Source organism: Mercenaria mercenaria, chromosome 12 (genome assembly GCF_021730395.1).
Source record: "Mercenaria mercenaria strain notata chromosome 12, MADL_Memer_1, whole genome shotgun sequence".
NCBI classification, from domain to species: domain Eukaryota; kingdom Metazoa; phylum Mollusca; class Bivalvia; order Venerida; family Veneridae; genus Mercenaria; species Mercenaria mercenaria.
The window spans coordinates 8,281,952-8,305,952 of record NC_069372.1 but is presented as its reverse complement, the minus strand read 5'-3'; the positions used below and the strand labels follow the sequence as shown (position 1 = coordinate 8,305,952).

Below are 24,001 nucleotides of genomic sequence, written 5' to 3'. Positions count from 1 at the left end.
ACCAAAACAGTAGGGATATAAATAATAATTTTGACTATTTGGTAATTATAGAGATTCTATATATAAACAAACTGTATTTAACTGTTTAATGTATATTTCAACTTTAAGGATTTCCTCTGTAATATAATGGTATATGACATCAATATAGAACAACATCAAGGACAGTGATGCCAAAAAACAGCATATTGTTTGTTGTGCAGTGTCATTATAAACTGCCTCGATAGCCTAGTGGTCGAGAGACCGCTTCGAGTGCGGGAGGTCGTGGGTTCGATCCCCTGTCGCGTCATAAAAAAGACGTGAAAAATTGTACCATTAGCTCCTTTACTTGGCGCTAAGCATTTAAAAAGAAACTAGTTTCTCTTCTCTCATACCCTCGTGGCGATGGATTTCATCAAGAATGAGGTGTCGAGATTGACCGATACAAATAAGTAGAACTTGTTTTACAATCACCTAAAATAAATTAATATAAACTATTTAAAGTCTAAATTGATAAAAAAAGGTCGCTGACTTCAAATAACTTGCCCCTCACCGATGTGGGTTCGAGCCACACTCGGGGCGTTGAATTCTTCATGTGAGGAAGCCATCCTGCTGGCTTACGGAAAGTTTGTGGTACTACCCAGGTGCTCGCTCGTGATGAAATAATGCACGGAGGGGCACCTGGGGACTTCCACCACCATCAAAGCTGGAAAGTCGCTATTTGACCTATGATTGTGTGTGTGCGGCGTTAAACCCAACAAAAAGATAAATAAATTGATAATACTCAAAAAAGTATGGTATCTTTAATTGCTTAATTTGTGTAAGAATAATAACTGATGTTTTCGTATCCGTATTATAGCTTACATGGCGGCTTCTAGTGAATGACAAGTATTCTGGACACAGTCTGTAGACAGTATGTTCCTCTGTGTATTGTATCTACAAAAGTTCATTGAAACAGCTGATGGTATCATCCTATTATTTTACAGGTATGCTAGAGGGCAAAAAGATATTCCCACCACCTATGTTGATGCCATTGGAAAATGCTCCTAGACCAAATCTCAACAGAGATGATAAACCACCAAAGAAAAAGAAGAAGAAAAGACGTGATAGAATCGGTCATATAGAGAAAGACATAGATCGTGACCTTGATGTAAGATCCCCAACAGAGCCACCAGAGAATTTGACCCCACCCAAAGGTTTTGCTGCGCCCCTACATCCGCCCCCTTCCGCAACATCTAGACCGCCTCGGGCACAGTCGGGAATTCCGTCACCAAAATATTCAAAGGGACCTCCTCAGAAACATGAAAATAGGTAATTTTGCGTAACATACAAAAAGAGTATTCCCTGATAGGGTTTTTTTCTGTTAATTCTGCTCCATAAAACAGTCAAGTGCTTTTGCAATAAGTTTTTGCTGCAAATTCTTTTGAAATTTAGCATGAGATTGAGTCTGAGAACATTTTATAACTTAGGCATCAAGGCCACTCATTTCACAAAAATCTACAAATCTCTCTGTATTCAGGTATGTTGAGGAAAGTATGGAAGATGAGAAGGAGGAGTTAAATATTCTTGGCAAAAAAACACCCATGGTAAATGGGCAGGCTGTGCCAATACGGGAAGCTCTGAGGAAAGTATGAAAGATGAGAAGGAGGAGTTAAATATTCTTGGCGAAAAACCACCCATGGTAAATGGGCAGGCTGTGCCAATACGGGAAGCTCCGATGAGGTCTGCAAGACCTGGCAAGAGACTTCAACCAATGGACACTAGTGATGAGTATGAAATGGACAGAATTTTAGAAAATGGTGACAGTGGGAAGGTAATTAAATAAATGAATTAAAGTAGGTAAATACCTCTACCAAAGGGCCTGCGTGGCTGAGTGGTTAAGGTTGCTGACTGTATCACCTGCCCCTCACTGATGTGGGTTTGAAACTTTGCTTTGCCAAACTGGGTGTCTTCATGTGAGGAAACTATCCAGCTGGCTCATGGAAGATTGGTGGTTCTACCCAGGTGCCCACTCATTATACTGCCACAAACAAAGTTTGGGGGATATAAAGGAGTGAGCTTGTCTGTCCGTTGGTTTTTAGCTGACCTGTCACATAGTGACAAAGTGAGCTTTTGTGATCACCCTTCGTCCGTCGCCAGTCCGTCCGTCCATGCGTCAACAATTTCTTGTCTGCATGATAGTGGTTTCATTTATGATTTTATTTTAACCAAACTTGCACACAACTTGTATCACCATAAGATCTTGGTTCTTTTCTTGAACTGGCCAGATCCCATTATGGGTTCCAGAGTTATGGCCCCTGAAAGGGCCAGAATTAGCTATTTTGACATTGTCTGCACAATAGCAGCTTCATTTATGATTTTATTTTAACCAAACTTGCACACAACTTGTATCATCATATGATCTTGGTTCCTTTCTTGAACTGGCCAGATTCCTTATGGGTTCTACAGTGATGGCCCCTGAAAGGGCCAGAATTAGCTATTTTGACCTTGTCTGCAGAATAGCAGCTTCATTTATGATTTGAATTTGAACAGACTTGCACAAAACTTGTCACCATAAGATCTCGGTTCATTTCGTGAACCGGCCAGATCCCATAATGGGTTCCAGAGTTATGGCCCCTGAAAGGGCCAAAAATTAGCTATTTTGACCTTGTCTGCACAATAGCAGCTTCATTTATGATTTGATTTTAACCAAACTCACACACAACTTGTATCATCATAAGATCTTGGTTACTTTCTTGAACTGGCCAGATTCCTTTATGGGTTCCAGAGTTATTGCCCCTGATAGGGCCAGAATTATCTATTTTGACCTTGTCTGCACAATAGCAGCTTCATTTATGATTTGAATTCAAACTTGCACAAAACTTGTGTCACCATAAGATCTTGATTCCTTTCTTGAACCGGCCAGATTCCATAATGGGTTCCAGAGTTATGGCCCCTGAAAGGGCCAAAATTAGCTATATTGACCTTGTCTGCACAATAGCAACTTCATTTATGATTTGATTTTAACCAAACTTGCACACAACTTGTATCACCATAAGGTCTCGATTCCTTTTTATACGCCCGAAGGGACGTATTATGTTATCGCCTCGGTGTCCGTCTATCTGTCTGTCTGTTGGTTAGCAATTTCCCTTCAGCTCTGTAACTCTTGAACCCCTTGAAGGATTTCAAAGAAACCTGACACAAATGTTCACCTCATCCAAACGACGTGCAGAGCGCATGTTTCAGATGGCTCACTTCAAGGTCAAGGTCACACTTAGGGGTCAAAGGTCATATGACTTTGTTTTGTATGTATATTGCTTATTTAGCAGATCCTTCTTTTGTTCACTTACAGTTTTTTTTTAATTACTTCCCTTTTATGTTACTATAAATAGCTTATTTAGTAAGTTTTTTTATTATTGGTCGTAGGGGAAAACCGAGACCACTTTTCTGTGGTACAACATGGGTGGTACCTCCAATTTTTAGGTGTATTTTGACATATCTGTTCCATGTAAGAACTTTTGTTTTTCTTTTTGGTTAAATTTCTTCCCTTTGTTGTTCCTGTCCTTTGGACTTAGATATTTTTTCTGAGGACTTGGATTTATTTTTAATTTCTTCCCTTTGTTGTTCCTGTCCTTTGGGCTTCATGTATGAAACTACTGGCCTGATTTGAAAATAATTTTATTTGAAGTAACTTTAAGAAAATTTCAACTATATTTTCTCATAATTCTTTTGATTATCCCCCGCCGATGAAATCGGGAGTGGGGTATTGAAATGGCGTTGTCTGTCAGTGCGTCCGTGTGTGTGCGTCCGCAGCCATATCTCAGTAACTAGCAGATAGAATTTCATGAAACTTGAAATAAACATGAACCAACATACTGCGATGATGCCCGTCAAGTTTTTTTTGGATTGGTCAATTTTCCTTAGAGTTATTGTCCTTGATTTAATGAAAAATGCCCAAACATGTCCGTCCGCAGCCATTTCTCAGTATCATGTAGAATTTGATAAAACTTGAAATAAACATACACCAACATACTGCGATGATGCCTGACAAGTTTGTTTTTTTTGATTGGTCAATTTCGCTTAGAGTTATTGCCCTTGATTTAATGAAAAATCCACGTCTGCAGCAATTTCTCGGTAACAAGCTGGTAGAATTTCATGAAACTTGAAATAAATATGAACCAACATGCTTCGATGATGCCTGTCATTTTTTAGCTTGACTATTCGAAGAATAGGGGAGCTATCCTACTCGCCCCAGCATCGGCGTTAGCGTCAGCGTGAGCGTCACACAAATGTTAAAGTTTGCGTACCACCCCAAATATTTTCGAAGTCCATTGAGATATTGCTTTGATATTTTGCATACTTGTTTACCATCATGACCCCAGTCTGTAAAAAGGAGGAGGCAACTCTATCAAGCATTTTGACTGAATTATGGCTTCTTTTTTGCTTAGAATATGCTTATTGTAATGTTATAGTTTTACTTATAGCTTATATTATATTATCAAGCACTGAGAATAGTCAAGCGCGCTGTCCACTGACAGCCCTTGTTTTTTTAATTGGTCAATTTTCCTTAGAGTAATTGCACTTTAATTGTATAAAAATCAACAGATTTGTACATAACAAACCAACCAATTGGTAGATTGGTAGAACTTCATTAAACGTATTTCATTCTTTTCCATGAACATTTATTATAAACATGTGAAGTTGTGTACCCACACCTGGTCACCACCTTGCCTTGGTCCCCCCCCCCCCCCCCCCCCAACACGCACCAAAAAAAGAAGATAATTTTTCATTCCTTTTTATATTTTTTTCACACCTTCCATGAATATTTATCAACATGCAGAGTTGTACCATTCCCCCCACCTCACTCCTCCACCCAGTCATGCCCACCACCCCCAGCATGCATCACCCCCCCCCCCCCCCCCCCCCCCCCCCCCCCCCCATTTTTTTTTAATTTTTAATTTTCCCTCAATATTTATAATCAACATATAATGTTTTGTACCCTCACCCAGTCACCCCTGCTGCCCCCCCCCCCCCCCCCCCCCACCACCACCACCATAAAAAAATAGCATTCATTTTCTGTTAAATTGATTTTGACTAATGAAATTATTTGCCTCTTTGTAACATCCTTAACTTTTTGCCAGATATACTGCTTTGCCGTTCCTCACCACAAACCCTTCCGGCAGGGGATACCAATTCATCGAATTTGCTTGTTGATCTTGATTATGATTTTTTGACCTTCTTGTCCTTAAGTACAATGATAACAGCTGAGTGATATAGGACCATGATGGCCCTCTGGTTGTGGTTTCCGGACAAAAACTCATGAAAGGCTTGACAGATTTAAATAAATTTGGGTAAACAGGTGTTTTATGATGTTTCATGAAATACAGGTCAAGTTCGACATTGCCTACAAATCACCTTTTTTAGCTCATCTGTCACATAGTGACAGTGTGAGCTTTTGTGATTGCCGGTCGTCTGTCGTCCATCCATCGTCCGTCCTCAATTTCCTGTGAACACAATAGAGACCACATTTTGCAATCAATTTTAATAAAACTTTTGCACAACTTGTATTGGCGTAATATCTCGAATCCTTTTTTAAAAAAATGGCCGTATCCTGTCATGGGTTTTAGAGTTATGGTCCCTTAAAGGGCCATAATTTGCTCTTTTTGGCTTATGAACATGATAGAGACCACATTTGACAATTGATTTTAATAAAACTTTAACACAACTTGTATTGGCATAATATCTGGGTTGCTTTCAAAAACTGGCCAGATTCCATCATGGGTTTCAGAGTCATGGTCTCTTAGTGGGCCAAAATTTGCTACTTTCAGTTTGTGAACAGGCAGAGACCACATTTTGCAATCAGTTTTAATTAAACTTGCACAAAAGTTATATAGGCATAATATTTTGGTTCCTTGAAAAACTGGCCAGATCCCATCGTGGGTTCTAGAGTTATGGCCCCTTAAAGGGCCAAAAATTGCTATTTTGGCTTTTGCAGCCTTAACCCTTACCCTGCTAAATTTCTAAAATGGACTGGTCAATCATTCAATTTGGACAATGTCATTTATTATTCGAAGGTGTGTTCATTGAAAATTTACTAACTCAATAGCGAACAGTGCAGACCATGATCAGACTGCACGGATGTGCAGGCTGATCTTGGTCTGCACTGGTCGCAAAGGCAGAACCAATTGCCGCCAGCAGGCTAAAGGTTAAAGAGACTTCATTTATGGTTTGATCTGACACAAACTTGCAAAAAATCTTTAAAAGCAATAGATCTTGGATTCCATGATGAATCCTGCAGATCTAATTATAGGTTTAGGAGTTAAGGCCCCTGATTGATCCCTGAAAGAGTCAAAATTTGTTAATTTTATTTTGTGAACACAATAGGAGTGACATTTTACATTGGATCTTAACCACACTTATACACAACTTAAGTCACAATAATATCACGGTTCCTTTTGAAAACCGGCTAAATTCCTTCATGGGTTCTAGTGTTACTGCCCCTAAAAGGGCAAACATTTTCTATATTGGTCCTTTCAGCAAGACCGTAGCGGGTTAATTCTGCGGGCAAAAATTCTGTGGTTTGCCCTAAAATGGACCTGGTTTATTTCTGCGACCTTCGAGAAAAGCAGGAATTAATTTTTGCAGTTTGCATTAACCAGAAGTAAATTCTGTGCATGGGAAATAGCTTCCGCATTAACTAAGTCATAATTAACGACTCAAATGCGTATCGTTCTCATCGGTTATGTCTTGGTGGCATTATCTAGGTCGGAATCTAGGACAGTGAAGTTGGCGCAGCTGATTTATGATTAAATCTGATTTCATTTCATTAGTGTGCATGATCAGAATTCAGAGTTAAAAATAAATACTGTAGGTCTAGTACCGGTAATTCATTTTGAAAGACATTTTATTAAAGTAATACTGCTGGTAGAAAAATTTAGGATTTATTTACAAATATATACAATAATTATGTATTTTATTTTCCCAAATTTATATAACGTTTGTCACACTTTTCATAAACCTAGCATGTTTTATGATATACACTTGTAAAGATTACACGCCCGAAACGGTAACCATTCATTCGTGGACAATAGATCGTTACAATAACAAAAGCAATCAACCACAATTGATACGGTGTGAATAACTTGATAGCAGACGAAGAACTCGTGAGATAAAGATAACGGGTCGTTATATTAAGCGAAATATCAAGGTTAATTTCTGCATAAAAATTCTTTAAATCTGCGGAATTTATTTCTGTTTGGACCTGCAGAATAAGCAGAAACAAAAACCCGCAGAATTAACCCGCTATACGGTATAGAGGTTTCATTTATGCTTTGATTTGATAAAAACTTGTACAGAATGTTTATCTTGATAATCTCTAGGCCAATTTTGTAACTGGGTCATGTGGGGTCAAAAACTAGGTCACCAGGTCAAATCAAAGGAAAAATTGTTAACACTCTAGAAGTCACATTTATGACCCTATCTTCATGAAACTTGGTCAGAATGCTCATCTTGATGATTGCTAGGCCAGGTTCAGAATTGAGCATGTGAGGTGAAAAAACTAGGTCACCCGCTTAAATAAAAGGAAATTCTTATTAACACTGTAGAGGCCATATTTATGACCCTATCCTCATGAAACTTGGTAAGAATGTTTATCTTGATGATTCCTTTGCCAAGTGTTTGAAACTGGGTCATGTGGGGTCAAGAACTAGGTCACCACTTTAATCAAAGGAACAGCTTTTTAACACTGTAGAGGCCATATTTATGACCCTGTCTTCATGAAACTTGGTCAGAATGTTTATCTTGATGATTCCAAGGCCAAGTTTAACAAATGAGCAATATAGGGTCATCATGACCCTATTGTTTCCCTTACTTTCCAAAGAATAGCTTCAACGTTCTAACAAACCAACATCTGTAGTTTTATTTGGAAAGAGCTAGGGTGGTGGAGATGACAAAATTTGGTTGAAAGAAAAAGAAAATTTGTCTTGAGGCCAGAGAAAAGAAAATATATAAGGATAATAAATACAATTAAACAAAAAGGAAATGAAGTGTACAAGAGAATATTATTTGTCTACTGTGTGTTATATTTGCAATTTGTTTGTTGTTTATAATACTTCTTTCAAAAAAGTGACAGTATTGAAAAGAAGGCATTAAGATAGTTGTAAATTTATCAGGGCAAGTGACTGTTTACTAAGCGCAAGTAGATTTTACTGGCTACTAGTCCTGCAGGGTGAGTGGTGAGAAAAATATTTTACACCCATAATTTTTAGTGTACAGAAGTGAAATTTAAGTCAGTACATTCTTAGTGTGCAAGAGTGAAATTCAAGTCAGTACATTCTGAATGTGCAAGGGTGAAAGTGAAGTCTGTACATTCTTAGTGTGCAAGGGTGAAAGTAAAGTCAGTACATTCTTAGTGTGCAAGAACGAAAGTAAAGTCAGTACATTCTGAATGTGCAAGGGTGAAATTCAAGTCAGTAAATTCTGAATGTGCAAGAGTGAAATTCAAGTCAGTACATTCTTAGTGTGCAAGAGTGAAATTCAAGTCAGTACATTCTGAATGTGCAAGGATGAAATTCAAGTCAGTACATTCTGAATGTGCAAGGGTGAAATTCAAGTCAGTACATTCTTAGTGTGCAAGGGTGAAAATAAAGTCAGTACATTCTGAATGTGCAAGAGTGAAATTAAAGTCAGTACATTCTGAATGTGCAATGATGAAATTCAAGTCAGTACATTCTGAATGTGCAAGAGTGAAATTCAAGTCAGTACATTCTTAGTGTGCAGGGGTGAAAATAAAGTCAGTACATTCTGAATGTGCAAGAGTGAAATTCAAGTCAGTACATTCTTAATGTAGCCCGCCCGCTTAGCTCAGTAGGTAAGAGCGTTGGTCTACGGACCGCGGGATCGTGAGTTCGATCCTCGGGCGGGGCGTATGTTCTCCGTGACTATTTGATAAACGACATTGTGTCTGAAATCATTAGTCCTCCACCTCTGGTTCATGTGGGGAAGTTGGCAGTTACTTGCGGAGAACAGGTACAGAATCCAGGAACACTGGTTAGGTTAACTGCCCGCCGTTACATGACTGAAATACTGTTGAAAAACGGCGTTAAACCCAAAACAAAAAACAAAACAAAAAAAAAAGCATTCTGAATGTGCAAGGGTGAAAGTAAAGTCAGTACGTTCTTAGTGAGCAAGAGTGAAATTAAAGCCAGTACATTTTGAAGGTGTACATTCAGCTGTGCAGAAGTGAAATTAAAGCCAGTGCATTTTAAGTTACTCATTTACAGCGGTGGTGAACATTTTTAAAGTATGATTATTTAGATCTCAGTGTAGATATGTACACAGTATTTGTGAAATTTGAAGTGCCTATTGCAAATATGATAACCTTTTCTGTATTGGTGACAAAGTTTTACTGATAATATAATATTCACTCTCATTCAGAACTATTCCTGATAAGTGTAGATAATATAGATAAATAAATAGATTTATTCGTGAATATATATGTCATGATTACAAACATTACACATATCACATTAAGAACAACTCCAATACAAGCAAACATTCAATTGTTTCACAGAAATAGCTACATGTTATATCTCTTAATTGATTTTTAGCTCGACTATTCGAAGAATAGTCTAGCTATTCTACTCACCCTGGCGTCGGCGTCGGCGTCGGTGTCGGCGTCGGCGTCACACCTTGGTTAAGTTTTTGCATGCAAGTACATACAGCTATCATTTAAAGGCATATAGCTTTGAAACTTATTTTTTTTTTTTTCTAGGTCAATTACCAACCTCACTGGGTCAAGTTCCATAACTCTAACATGTATTTTGAGCAAATTATGCCCCATTTTGGACTTAGAAAATTCTGGTTAAAGTTTTACATGCAAGTTACTATCTCCAAAACTAATGCAGATATTGAATTGAAACTTCACATGTGTCTTTGGGGTTATAAAACTAGTTGACAGCACCAAGTCCCATAACTCTGACCTTCATTTTGGGCAAATTATGCCCCCTTTTGGACTTAGAAAATTCTGGTTAAACTTTTGCGTGCAAGTACATACAGCTATTACTAAAAGGCATATAGATTTGAAACTTATTTTTTCTTTTTCTAGATCAATTACCTACCTCACTGGGTCAAGTCCCATAACTCTGACATGTATTTTGGGCAAATTATGCCCCCTTTTGGACTTAGAAATTCTGGTTAAAGTTTTGCGTGCAAGTACATACAGCTATTACTAAAAGGCATATATATTTGAAACTTATTTTTTCTTTTTCTAGATCAATTACCTACCTCACTGGGTCAAGTCCCATAACTCTGACATGTATTCTGGGCAAATTATGCTCCCTTTTGGACTTAGAAAATCCTGGTTAAAGTTTTACATGCAAGTTACTATCTCCAAAACTAATGAATTGAAACTTCACATGTGTCTTTGGGGTTATAAAACAAGTTAATAGAATCAAGTCCCATAACTCTGACATGTATTTTGGGCAAATTATGCCCCCTTTTGGACTTAGAAAATCCTGGTTAAAGTTTTGCGTGCAAGTACATACAGCTATTACCAAAAGGCATATAGCTTTGAAACTTATTTATTCTTTTTCTAGGTCAATTACCAAGCTCACTGGGTCAAGTTCCATAACTCTAACTTGTATTTTGAGCAAATTATGCCCCTTTTGGACTTAGAAAAGTCTGGTTAAAGTTTTACATGCAAGTTACTATCTCCAAAACTAATGCAGATTATGGAATTGAAACTTAACATGTTTCTTCGGGGTTATAAAACTAGTTGATAGCATCAAGTCCCATAACTCTGATATGCATTTTGGTCAAATTATGTCCTATTTCGAACTTAAAACTCTTATGATATTTAACATTTTGGGTAATAATTTCCTGCTTCTGTGACAATATTTCGAATAGTCGAACTTGGCTGTCTTTCGGACAGCTCTTGTTAAAAAAAACTAACCCTTTTTAACATACAGTCAAGCCTGTGAACAAAGACCACTCTTCGGAACAAGCAAAAGTGGTCTTTGTTCACAGGTGGTCTTTATTCGCGGGGAAGGGTCACTTCTAATTTAGACATTATCATGCTGATAAAAATTATTTTTACAGCTTCTTGCATTCTTTATGTTCTATGTATTAATTCGGCAGGTGCAAACTTGCAAATTTTCAATCAAGCAGTAATTATTATGTTTGCTATAAGGCTAAAGTCGTAAAAATTCGGCGGATTTCAAATATTTTCAAGCCGGAACGGTCCAGCTTGGTCGTTATTGGGGGGGGGGCAAATATGACCCTTGGGAATCAATTTGGCCGGTCGCTGGTCGCGGTCGCCAGGTGGTCACTATTCACGGCCTTTTTATGAACATTTTTCTATGGGGGGACCAGAGACCGGTCGTTGTCGACAGGTGGTCGCTATTCACGGGTGGTCGCTAGCACAAGTTTGACTGTACATAAATTTAGAGACATATATACACCACAGGATAACCCATAAAGTTTTTCAATTTATTTCCAGTGGGGTCCTTGGTTCATAACAAGCTCACTGGCTCATAACAAGAATAATAGCTTTTTAAAATGTGAAGTATTTCTGTCATTGTGTCAGTTGTAAATCAGAATGTCCAGACAGTTCAGGTAGGTAGATCTTTATGAGTTTGTATTAGCCAAACACCTGCATACATGAAATCTAGCAGCATTGTTTCTTTCTCTGTGGCGTAAAGATAACATGTAAAATTGTAGAGCATCAACAGGTCTGTTCTCCTGTTCCATGCACTGCCCTAGTAAATTCAGTGCTGTTTCTCTGTGTCAAAGATTGTGCTCTGTTCTAATGACCCACCCAAGTTTGGTCAGTGCTTGTTGCTGTTCCGCGGGTCTCTGTAGGAAACTGTATGTCTTGTATTGTAGAAAGTAATGGTATGGAAGTGAGTCTACTACAGCACAGTCCATCCAGTTATCACGTCTACCTCTATGTAGCAGGTCCTCTTGTGTTGATCTAAACATTTCATACTGAAGTTCATGTAGTACACAGTTTATTTCCAAAGTGGAAAATTTTACACAAAATGCAACAATATCTTTTAAAGATCCTACACCATATTGACCAGAAAGTTGACCAAATCCTGTCTTAAAGCCGCATTTATAAAATTTATAGCAGTCACATATAGGCTCGGTAACTTCTATTTTATATTGTTCTTCTATATGAGAAAGAATTAAAGCAGCTATTTCTGTATTGCCTACACAATACATTATAGATGCAAGTTTTAGTCTGCTTGAAGCAACATCTGAGTCCAGTCCTGCTTCAATCCATGTAAGTGCTTGAGGAGAAACTGTGTTGTTAATTTGAATGTTCTGTGAGGCTATCAGAGATCCTATTGATGTACAATGTCGAGGTACTAGAAGTCTGCATGCTGTCTTTTCTAGCATGTTGCCAGCTCTGTAGTATATTTTTAGTTGTATCACTGTCTGTAATAGTGTTTCTAAACTTCCTATCTTCTCTATCTTTAAAACAGCTTTAGCTATATGACCTAATAAATTAGCTGTTATAAGCATTATGCACTCATCTGACTGTGGTATATCATGATGTACTTCATTTATAATATTGAACTTAGTCTGAAGTTTTTCGCCAAGGTTGTCAGTCTGAATTCCAAAAAGAGATATGCCGTCAAATGGTATCAAAGTTGACATTCTTTCAAGTAACTGCTGTTTGACTTCAGCAGAAAATTTTCCCGCCATTAAATTGTTTTCATGAACAATGAAATGGGGACAGTGTTCATTCAATATACAATTGTTCAGTGTAAATAGACAGTAATTTAAACAGTTTAATATATTACACTCCTTCCATACACATGAAGGTTTACTTGCTATACAGTGAAATAAAACAGTTTTACACATGAAACTTGAAATGTAACTTTCATTGTCAAGATTTTCAACATAAATGTATGTTTTAAGAATCATTTTCATTAAGATATAACATTTTATCTGAGTAATATTCAAATTGAACATCAAGCAGCGTTCAGCTAATGAGGTAGAAAATCTCCATTCAAAGGCTGCATTTTCACTTGCTCTGCTGCCAACACCAACAACAAAACACTTTGTTGATTTTGCATATTTCTTCATTTCTGCTGTTGGCCATGTATTTGATTCTTGCTGGTGCAGCCAAGCTCTTGATGACTGGGGCCATGATTTACAAGGATTTGCTAATACAATGTCTTTTGCAAGAAAACCTGGTTTTGCAGCTGATGCTGATGATGGTCCTTGTCGCTGATCTCCTTCTGGCATTACAGTATCAATTATTGTGTTCTTGATCAAGATCCGTCATTGTGTATCATTTACAAAGTAATTACCCACTTCAACTGTAACAGGAAGTGGAGCATCATCTCTAAGTAGCTGTAGAAGACAATAACCAGGTGGTGTTGTTTCATTCTGAATCATGAGAAAGTTAGAATTACCTGGAGTCCATTCAGACCAGTCCTGTATCACAATCATATCATCTGTATAGCCAAGTATGTCACTATCTGATTGCAGTCCTATTGTTGTGGTGCCCTCTGATTGACTGCCTAAAGCATAAAAAGTGGTTTGTGTACGAGTTGCTCTGAGCATGATTGTCCGCATAGTTTCTCTCAGTAAAGCTGTCCTCCTCCTCTTCATTACAATATTTTCATTTGCTCCAATATCATCCAGAACCTCAGACAGTCTCATGGATATATTGTGATAGTAATCTGGTGTATGAAACATCCTGAAAATATAATTTTGAACATGACAAGTTTCATAAAATATTTTCATGATTGTGTTGTAATTTTCATTTTTTATGCCCCAGATTTGTATACATGATATTTTTTACATTTTTTAATTTGAGCAGTTTTTAATAAAATAAGTACTAAAATGTGACAAGAAGTTGATAAAGATAAGAAAAAGAATAACTGACCTGGCAAATTTACAGAAAACTAAAATTTTAATGTCTACATGATGATTATATTTTTTTCCAAACACTATAACTTCCTCTTTTGGTTTCAAAAACTAATTTTTCAAGGGAAGTAACTCTGATATCATTGTATTGTATATGATGACCGTTTGCATTCGGTCCCTTACATTAATGATCCTTTACAGTGATTTATATTAAATGTCTTTCCCATTAGTAATATTCTGTTTTGTATGTTTACTTTTACAGTTTCCCTGTACATCAACAGCTTTCAATAAAACCACCAAACCATCCATTGCCTTCTGAATCTTTATTAATTGCTTTTTCATACTCTTCCAACATGAATAAATCTTTCCAGGGCCTGATTTTCCACTGCCTGCTTAAAGTGTTTCCCCTTACATTTTTAGCTCACCTGTCACATAGTGACAAGGTGAGCTTTTTTGATCGCCCTTCGTCTGTTGTCTGTCTACAATTTTTTGTGAATACGATAGAGACCACATTTTGCAATTGATTTTAATCAAACTTGCACACAACTTGTATTCAGATTTGGCATAATATCTCTGTTCCTTACGAAAACTGGCTTTTTAGCTCATCTGAGCCAAAGGCTCAGGTGAGCTATTCTGATCACTCACCGTCTGGCGTCCGTCGTCCGTAAACTTTTACTTTAAACGACATCTCCTCATAAACCACTATGCCAATTTCATCCAAACTTCACAGGAATGTTCCTTGGGTGAAGCTCTACAAAAATTGTTCAAAGAATTGAATTCCAGGCAGAACTCTGGTTGGCAACCGAAAGGAAAAACTTTAAAAAAAATCTTCTTCTCAAAAACCAGAAGCCCTAGAGCTTAGATATTTGGTGTGAAGCATTGCCTAGTGGACCTCTACCAAGTTTGTTCAAATAATGACCCCTGGGTCAAAATTGACCCCGCCCGAGGAGTCATATGATTTTACATAGGAAAATCTTAAAAAAATTTCTTCTCAAAAACCAGAAGCCCTAGAGCTTAGATATAGCATTGCCTAATGGACTTCTACTAAAGTTGTTCAGATCATGACCCCGGGGTCAAAGTTGACCCCGCCCCAGGGGTCACTTGTTTCTATAGGAAAATCTTCAAAAAAAATCAAAAATAAACCAGAAGGCCTAGAGCTTAGATATGTGACATGTAGCATTGCCTAGTGGACCTCTACAAAATTTGTTCAAATCATGACCCCACCCCAGGGGTCACTTGATTTTACATCGGAAAATCTTCAAAAAAATTCTAAAAATAAACCAGAAGGCCTAGAGCTTAGATATATAACATGTAGCATTGCCTAGTGGACCTCTACAAAAGTGTTCAAATCATGACCCCCGGGGTCAAAATTTACCCCGCCCCAGGGGTCACTTGATTTTACATAGGAATTTCTTCAAAATTTTTCTAAAAATAAACTAGAAGGCCTAGATCTTAGATATTTGACATGTAGCATTGCCTAGAAGACTTCTACAAAAAAAAATTTCAAATCATGACCCCTGGGGTCAAATTGACCCCGCCCCATGGGGTTACTTGATTGTACATAGAAAAATCTTCAAATTTTCTAAAAATAAACCAGAAGCCTAGAGCTTAGATATATAACATGTAGCATTGCCTAATCGACCTCTACAAAAGTGTTCAAATCATGACCCCCAGGGTCAAAATTTACCCCGCCTCAGGGGTCACTTGATTTTACATAGGAATATCTTCAAAAATTTTCTAAAAATAAACTAGAAGGCCTAGATCTTAGATATTTGACATGTAGCATTGCCTAGGAGACTTCTACAAAAAAAATTCAAATCATGACCCCCGGGGTCAATTTGACCCCGCCCCATGGGGTTACTTGATTGTACATAGAAAAATCTTCAAATTTTCTAAAAATAAACCAGAAGGCCTAGAGCTTAGATATTTGACATGTAGCATTGCCTAGTGGACCTCTACAAAATTTGTTCAAATCTTGCCCCCCCCCCTCCTCCAGGGTCAAATTGACCCAGCCCCAGGGGTTACTTGATTGTACGTAGGGAAATCTTCATAAATTTGCAAAAAATAAACCAGAAGACCTAGGTCTTAGATATTTTATATGTAACATTGCCTAGTAGACTTCTACAAACCTTGTTCAAGTCATGAACCTCGGGGTAAAATTGACCCTGCCCCAGCGGTAACTTAGTTGTACATCGGAAAATCTTCAAAAAATTTCTAAAAATAATCCAGAAGGCCTAGAGCTTAGATATTTGACTTGTAGCATTGTCTAGAGGACCTCTACAAAATTTGTTCAAATCCTGATCCCCAGCTTCAAATTGGCCCCGCCCCAGGGGTTACTTGATTGTACATAGGAAAATCTTCCAAAAAATGTCTAGAAATAAACTAGAAGGCCTAGAGCTTAGATATTTGGTGTGTAGCATTGCCTAGTGGATCTCTATCAAGTTTTTTCAAATCTTGACATTTGAAACATGTAGCTCATATTACTCAGGTGAGCGATCCAGGGTCATCATGACCCTCTTGTTTGCTATTTTGACTTTTGCAGCCATATAGGACTTCATTTATGCTTTGATTTGATACGAACATGCACAGGATGTTTATAGTGATGGTCTCTAGGCCAGGTTTTAAACTGGGTCATGTGGGGTCAAAAACTAGGTCACAGGCTCATATCAAAGGAAAAGCTTGTAAACACTCATATTCATGATCCTATCTTCATGAAACTTAGTAAGGATGTTTATCTTGATAATCCCTTTGCCAGGATCAAAACTGGGTCATGTAGGGTCAAGAACTAGGTCACCATTCAAATCAAAGGAAAAGCTTGTTAACACTATTGAGGCAACATTTATGACCTGTCTTCTTGAAACTTGGTCAGAATATTTGTCTTGATTATTTCAAGGCCAAGTTAAACAGTTGAGCGATATAGGGTCATCATGACCCTCTTGTTTGACGTAGTTATGGCCCTTTCCAATTTAAAATTTGCCAAACTCGTGGCATCCGGACAATAACTCATAAAATGCTTGACCGATTTAAATAATTATTCCACTCCTGTGACAGTTCTAGTTGTGATGTATTGCCCTGAGGGACACCTGTGTCTTCCTCCTCCATCAAAAGCTGGAAAAGATCTAAATTGTGTCAGTGTGACTCTAAACCTTACAAAAATAAACTATGTATAAAGTTAATCTACAACACCTGTGATTTGTGGATAAGATAAGCTGGTCTGAGGAATTATCTTAAACCTTGGTATAAATTCTCTTCTTACTACAACTCATTTGGTATAGAGTAAATCTTTTTCTTGCCATCCTGAAAACTTGGTTTCTGCATTATTTTACAAAACGTGGTGGACGGATAGCTCAGTGGTTTGCACACTGGCCTTCCAATCCTGAGGTCGGGGGTTCGATCCCCGGCAGCTACTCGGGAATTTTCAGAAACGCTTTTCAGTGTTTCCCACCCAACTAGAGGTGTACTGGTCAGGAACCCAGGCAATCTTTGTGTGTATCAGTGTTATACACTGAGCACGTTAAAGAACCAGGCTGTCTATTCGTAACGAGCTAGGCTAAGTTAGCCGGACAAGCCTGTATCTGATTTCTGACCCCATGATGCCTTAAATTGCATACTTATACATGGTTATTTGTAAAAAAAGGATATGGCAATCTAACACCTTGTGTGAGAGGTCCGGTACAATAAGCATTAATAAGAGTGAAAATGCATTGTCTATGAAATATTTCATAGACATATAATGTCTTTATGACTATAAACTGATAAAGTATAATATGTAAACTTAAAATTAATTTTGGCAGTCAACAGTAATAATCATTGGTTATAATGTTATTTCATTTTTTAGGACAATGGAGTAAATGAGGATGAAGAAGTGGGTCCATTGATTCCCCCACCCCAGGGATTCAGGGGTCCATCTGCAAGACCTAATCAAGGGAGACCACTGTCTCAGTCAGTTCCACAGGTATGTCTGTTTCATCCTTGTCAATCTTTTAATAACTTTTATAGCTTTTAGATGTGATTTTGAATTATTAGACTAGATATTTTTGCGGTAAAAATGGTAACATATTCTATAAAATTTATTCTAGATAGCAGTTAAGAAATTGGTAAGTGACTTATTGTGCTTTTGTTTTAACTTTATTGTTTTGAGACACTAAATCTAGCTTTGGATGGTTGTGCTCTTCAAGTTTTTGGTGCTTAATTTACAATTTATTGTGCTAAATATTGCCAATCTAAGTTGAGAGGTTGGGTCTCTGACTAGGCAAATTTTCTGGCTGGCAGTTTAACATTAAAAGACATTTTATTTAAAGTTGTTCTTTAATTATAAACCGCCTCTGAATTATGTTACTTACCTTCAGAGAACAAGTAGTTACTGGTAGAGAGTTTTGAAAATTTGTTAAGGTAAACAGTCATCTTGGTTGCCTGTAACACAGAAATTCAAATATAACTTGTATATGGAATACTTTCAATTATAATAGATTTCTAATTATTATCAGAAAGGTTAATAATACTTTGGTATTTTTGTGTTCTATGTAAAAATTGAAATTGCATCTAATAACTTCTGCCCCACAAGTTCATTCATATTGGAAAGTCATCTCCATGAGAGCAATTTAGCTTTGGTAAAAGGAAACTTGGACCACCCGCATAGCTCAATAGGGAGAGCTCAGATCTATGAATCATTGGGTCATTAGTCCAATTCCTGGGGATGGTGTATGTTCTCTTTGACGATTTGGTAATAGAACACTGTGTCTGAAATCATTTGCTCCCCACCTGTAATTTATGTGGTGAAGTTGGAAGCTACTTTAGGAGAATAGGTCAAATTGGTACTGGTACAGAATCCTGGAACACTAGTTAGGTTAACTACCCACTGTCACATAACTGAAATACTGTTGAAAAATGGTGCTCAACCCAAAACAAACACAAATATGGGGAATGATTAAACACTGCAAAACTGACTTCAAATCACTTCCCCCTCATCGATTTGGGTTCGAGCCTCACTTGGGGCGTTGAATTCTTCATGTGAGGAAACCATCCAGCTGGCTTACGGAAGGTCGGTGGTTCTACCCGGGCGCCCGCTCGTGATGAAATAATGCACGGAGGGGCACCTTGGGTCTTCCTCCACCATCAAAGCTGGAAAGTCACCATATGACCTAAAATGTGTCGTTAAACCCAACCAAAAAAATAATTAAATAAATAAACACTGCAAAAATGTTTTTACATATTGTCTTAAAATGTTTTAGTAACAGCTGATGTAAAAATTGCTGTGCAGAAAAACTGTGGATGGGTCAAATTGTTGTTGAAAATGTGCAGATTTAGCTTTTCATATTTTAAATTGTGTTGTACTATAAATAGGAAAGTTCTGAGATCATAGAGGAGAAAGTTGAGGAAACTATTTAGAGGTAGTGTAAGTTTAATATTGTGTGCATGGATATTTCTTGGGCAAATAATGGTAGTACGGTAACTTTACGATAATTCTGCCTATATTTCACATTCAATGTATTCATAGGTTTAATTTTGTGATAAAATTTATTCTAATATGAAAATTAACCAAAATATTGCTTTTTCATATCACACAAATACATGTAATGTTTCGAATGTACTTTACAAATAGAAAATTTAGTGCATGCACATTGTAAATATTTTTGTAACATTTATCACATATGAAATATTCATATATATATATTTACAAGCTCAGTGTAAAATTTAAATCCCTTTTTGCATGTGTTAAATTTCAAATTTTCTCCATTGTCAACAAATTGTGATGTAATTTATTACACATTCCATTAAATAATTAATTGATTAAGTCATTATTTTGTGGCATTCCATACCGTATTATTCAAGTTCAACATTTATGTATTCTGTAAAAATTTCTAATACTTTTGGGATGGTAATCATGGCATATAACTTAAATTGTTATTGCTGTAATAGGCTTAGAACTTGTGCTTTACATCCAGCCTGGGGTACCTCTGCTCTCTGTCTCTCCTAGATAGTTGTTATAATACACGGCATTTACTTACTGTAATATCATATTCAGAAATGCATACATAACCATGTGGTGTTAGCCTGGGAACTCTTTCCTCTATCAGCTCATAGACAGATTTTACTTTCTGCTATTGTAAAGTCTTTAAATTTGGCAGTGGGGGAGGATGAACTAATTTTTATGGTAATTTCAATTCACGAACTTTAATCTCAGTACACAAATGCGAAACCCACAATTTAAAATTCAAAAGTTACATTACATATCCTTATGCACCTGGTGAGGCATATTTTCTGAAAACCACAAAGTATTATGCCCTTGAAATCAAATAATCTCACAATAATCAGTGAAGCTGGAGCCTATTGCCTTAGATTTTTATGGTAACAAATGTATTCTTATGTTTTGGAAAGATTTATTTTTAAAAAGGAGCTGACATACCTTCATAGTAGTGAAATAAACTAAAATCTAAAAGTGTCCAAAGGAATACTTTAAAGTGATTTTGGGAATACAGAGGTTATTTATATTACAAAGAAATTGATATGAAATTAGTTCAATTCATTTATAAATTACCTGCATATATTTATGTGATTATAATTCAGTGGCATGATTATGTTGTTGTCAATACCTTTTTCAGTCGGGCACAAAAAACAAAGACTTTATATGAACTACCTGTTTGGTTCAAACGAGCCAAGGATTTACAGTTTTAGCTACATTAATGAATGTACAAAAATCACATTGACTTATGATCCATAACCACAAATACCCTTTCTAAATTCCAGTTTGTTTAGTTCTGCCCATTGTTTTCTCATTCACAACAAAGCCGTTATTTTATCTGGGAACCATATGCCACTTTTCATGGATTTGTACTCTATGTCTCTTAATTATATTCTGGTACATATAATGTGTAAAATGTTGAGTTTTTTCAGAGGGCATGGATAGTAGCTTGCATTTCCACTACTGTCCATGAACAAGCTCAATTTAACAGAGCCTGGAACATTTTCATTTTAATGTCGTATTGGGCAACGTGTGCTTTTCTACTTCTTATGCCCCAGTATCTACTGATGCGGGAGGCATATAGCGATTGTCCTGTCCGTCCGTTCTTTCGTCCGTCCATTTGAGGTTAATCAAATGGGACCGTTTCGTTTAGCATCAATACCCCTAACTAGAATGACTTGATACTAATGCAGATGTAAACTGTGACCATTCCTCATCTTCAGACATCACCTGACCTCAGTTTGACCTTGACCTTGAACTTGACCTTGTTTTGGACTTAGGTTGCTTTGTATCAACAAGGATGCCACCGGGGGCATCAAGCGTTTATTGAACGCAGCTCCTGGTTTATTTCATAGAAAATGTACTTTACATTTTACAACATTTCAATTTTATATAAGCTTGTCATGTCTCCCACCACACAGTGGTGTAGGAGACATATTTACTCCTGTCTGTGTGTCTGTCACAATGCTTGTCCGCATTCTAAGTCCAACATTTCTCATCTGATCTTCATTAAACTTGAACAAAATGTATTTGCCAAAAAGTCATTGGCTAAGTTCGATAAATAGCCAAATCGGCCTAGGCACTCTGAATTACGGCCCTTAAGTATAATTACCGAGACACAGATGTGGGCCGGTTACTCCAACATGTGAATACCAATAGGCCGCAAACAGCATATAAAGACAGACTTACTATTCAGATGATTAGGCTGTTGTGGGAGGCATGCACTTTTCTCAAAAGCAGCTCTAGTTTAACTATCATAAACAAATTAATTTGGCTAGATTAAAAGTCTTTATTCCTTAGAATGTGTTAGCTTATTATGAATGAGTTGTTAGTATCTTGTTCATTTAAAAAGTAAATACTAGCCTGCAGGATGTAAAGCTTTGCTTAGAAGCCAGTCTCAGAGTAAACCCATGCCATTGGCTGATTTCAAAAACGTGCTCTGTAACAGCCAATCAGATGCAAAAGTTTTTGAACTGGTCTTCAAACTTAGAATTATCACTTCAGACTGTTTCATGGAGTTCAGAGACCCTATATATTTATTTCACTACTATTTTAAAAAAAAAATGAGTAATAATGATAAGTTTTATGATATGGGGTAAACAAAAATTGTGTTTTTAATTTCAGGATACACATAGTAACGTAATGAGAACAAGTAGTGCTAAACCCCCTCTCCCCCGCGGCCGACAGAGCACCAGTACAGCAAACTTCCGGTACAAGCACCCGTCCCCACCTCGGAGACCTGCAAGACCACCTACTTCAAGTAGAAATGAAACTTAAGTCGTAAAAAAAAATTCTCCCATTTTTATAGAGTGATATATAGGATGGTAGCATGTTGTGTGATTGAATCAAATTGTTCAAAACTTCAGTGTTGGGGAAAAAGGCTTTGAAGAAAGACTTTTCTTTACATATATAAGTTAAACTTTTCTTGTCTTTTCATTTTGGCAAAGATGAAAAGAAAATGTTTCTTGCTCTGTGAGTAAGGACTTTTCTGTGATAAGTTCAAAAGGATATTTTTTCAATACATTTCAAAGCTCTTTACATATTTTCGTAGGAGAAATTCTTGTTACTTGAATTTAGTTCATATTTACAATCATGGACTATAAATACTCGAATGGACCGCAAAATTACTACAAAAAAGCTGTGTCTTTGTGATAATACTAAAGCATGATTGAAATGAATTACATAACATGCCAAAGTTTATGTGATATTTATTCAAATGTTAATTGAAATTTAGATAGCTTAGAACAATAAATATACATTTATTATACATACTTTGCATGCCTATATGTATCTTATTGCAGTGAATATTATTACAACAGGCAAAAAATGCCATAATGCATACAGGTTCTGTTAGAAAGAAACTGTATTTTATGATTGTCAAGAGTTACTTCCGCAGAATGAATAGGAAAGTAGCCTTTTTTAACAGGACTGGTGTCAAGGGTTTGCTCCCCTGTATGTTCTATTAATTAGGATACAAAAGAAAGCTTCTTAACCCTTATCATGCTTGACACGATTAATTCTGCCTTTGCGACCTGTGTAAATCTTGATCAGCCTGCACATATGTGCAGTCTGATCAAGATCTGCTCTGTTCGCCATTCAGTCTATCTTTTTTGTAAGCACTCCTTTGAAAGATGTACAAGTAGAAATATAGGAGGGTCAGGGTTAAGCAGATGTGATAAAATTATTATTGTTATTGTTATATTTTCATCCAAACTTTTACCTGGTCTAATATTTCATTTCACTAAATGCATATATAAATCTATAGTATTTGCTTCACAGTTACTTCCCTTGTTTCATGCTTACTTCACTACTGTATATTATAGAGCAAAATGGCATTTTTAAGTCTTTGTATAGCAATCACAGCTTTTACATTTGTACTTTCACAAATAAATGTGTTCATAGATTCTGAAATTTAGAAAGGAAGACAATATGGCCACAGTTGCATAGCAACAAAGAAGGGGGTTGGATTGGAATAAAATTCATACATTTTATTTGACATTTACATAATTGTTGTGTGAACACTAATTTACATACAAATACACATTCACAATTGTAGTATTTCTTTTTATGGTAAAAGTGAACAATGGATGAAAAATTAGCAATACATTTGTGCGGTTTTAAACACTACTGGAAAGTTTACATTGCTCAACTGATTTTGTAAATGAATATTTAACTGAAGATTTTAAGGGTTAATTATGAAATTGTTGTCACACTCTTGCATTAATATACAATTATACATGTAGTTCTGGAAAGTGAAAATGTAAAGAAGGTTGTCATGACGACCAAAATTCTTGCACTGTTACGGCATTTTGTCAGCACTCATCAGATATTTATTTCATAGTTAATTCATTTTTGCTTTATGTTATTTATGATATAATTTTTGATGTGAGCTTTGCACATTTAAAACATACATACCTATGTGAAAAATTTAAATGTGTTTTATGTTTATTTTTGTGACATGCTAATTTCACTTTGATTATACATACAACATATGACTTCACAGTGAAACAACACTCGCTGGAGGTCACAAGCGGACAAGCGAAATGCTGGAGTTGTCAAGGATTTCGAGCAGTTTAAGCAAAGAAAACATAGAAATGGCCAGGACAATATGAATCCCTCGAGCAGTGCTCCAGTGAGCAGTATATTTATAATTTATAATTTTTCAGCTCATAATAAGTTATTTTTGTTTTTAATACACTTTCA

General features: G+C 36.6%; 2 protein-coding genes and 1 long non-coding RNA gene across 3 annotated transcripts; 2 read left to right on the top strand and 1 right to left on the bottom strand.

Annotated features, from left to right (window-relative positions):
• Positions 1-964: 964 nt before the first annotated feature.
• LOC128547161 (uncharacterized) lies at positions 965-1,610 on the top strand. Its single transcript, XM_053518927.1, has 2 exons — positions 965-1,287; positions 1,496-1,610. Exons 1-2 carry the CDS (start codon positions 965-967, stop codon positions 1,608-1,610), a joined length of 438 nt encoding a protein of 145 aa, XP_053374902.1.
• Positions 1,611-9,412: 7,802 nt separating this feature from the next.
• On the bottom strand, positions 9,413-13,963 carry LOC128547210 (uncharacterized). The gene is made up of 2 exons (XM_053519136.1): positions 13,856-13,963; positions 9,413-13,666 (listed from the first exon to the last, which is right to left on the bottom strand). Exon 2 carries the CDS (start codon positions 13,207-13,209, stop codon positions 11,740-11,742), a length of 1,470 nt encoding a protein of 489 aa, XP_053375111.1. The 5' UTR covers positions 13,210-13,666; positions 13,856-13,963; the 3' UTR covers positions 9,413-11,739.
• A 3,709-nt stretch (positions 13,964-17,672) lies between these two features.
• LOC128547209 (uncharacterized) lies at positions 17,673-23,217 on the top strand. Its single transcript, XR_008366369.1, has 2 exons — positions 17,673-17,791; positions 21,923-23,217. It is a non-coding gene; the product is annotated as an uncharacterized LOC128547209 (long non-coding RNA).
• The last annotated feature ends 784 nt before the right edge of the window (positions 23,218-24,001 follow it).

What these genes read in the sequence shown, in the direction of transcription:
- LOC128547210 (XM_053519136.1), bottom strand. Translation starts at nt 13,209, where the DNA reads ATGCCAGAAGGAGATCAGCGACAAGGACCATCATCAGCATCAGCTGCA.
- LOC128547161 (XM_053518927.1), top strand. Translation starts at nt 965, where the DNA reads ATGCTAGAGGGCAAAAAGATATTCCCACCACCTATGTTGATGCCATTG. An exon ending in CCTCAGAAACATGAAAATAG is followed by an intron (nt 1,288 to 1,495) that starts GTAATTTTGCGT and finishes CTCTGTATTCAG; the next exon opens with GTATGTTGAGGAAAGTATGG.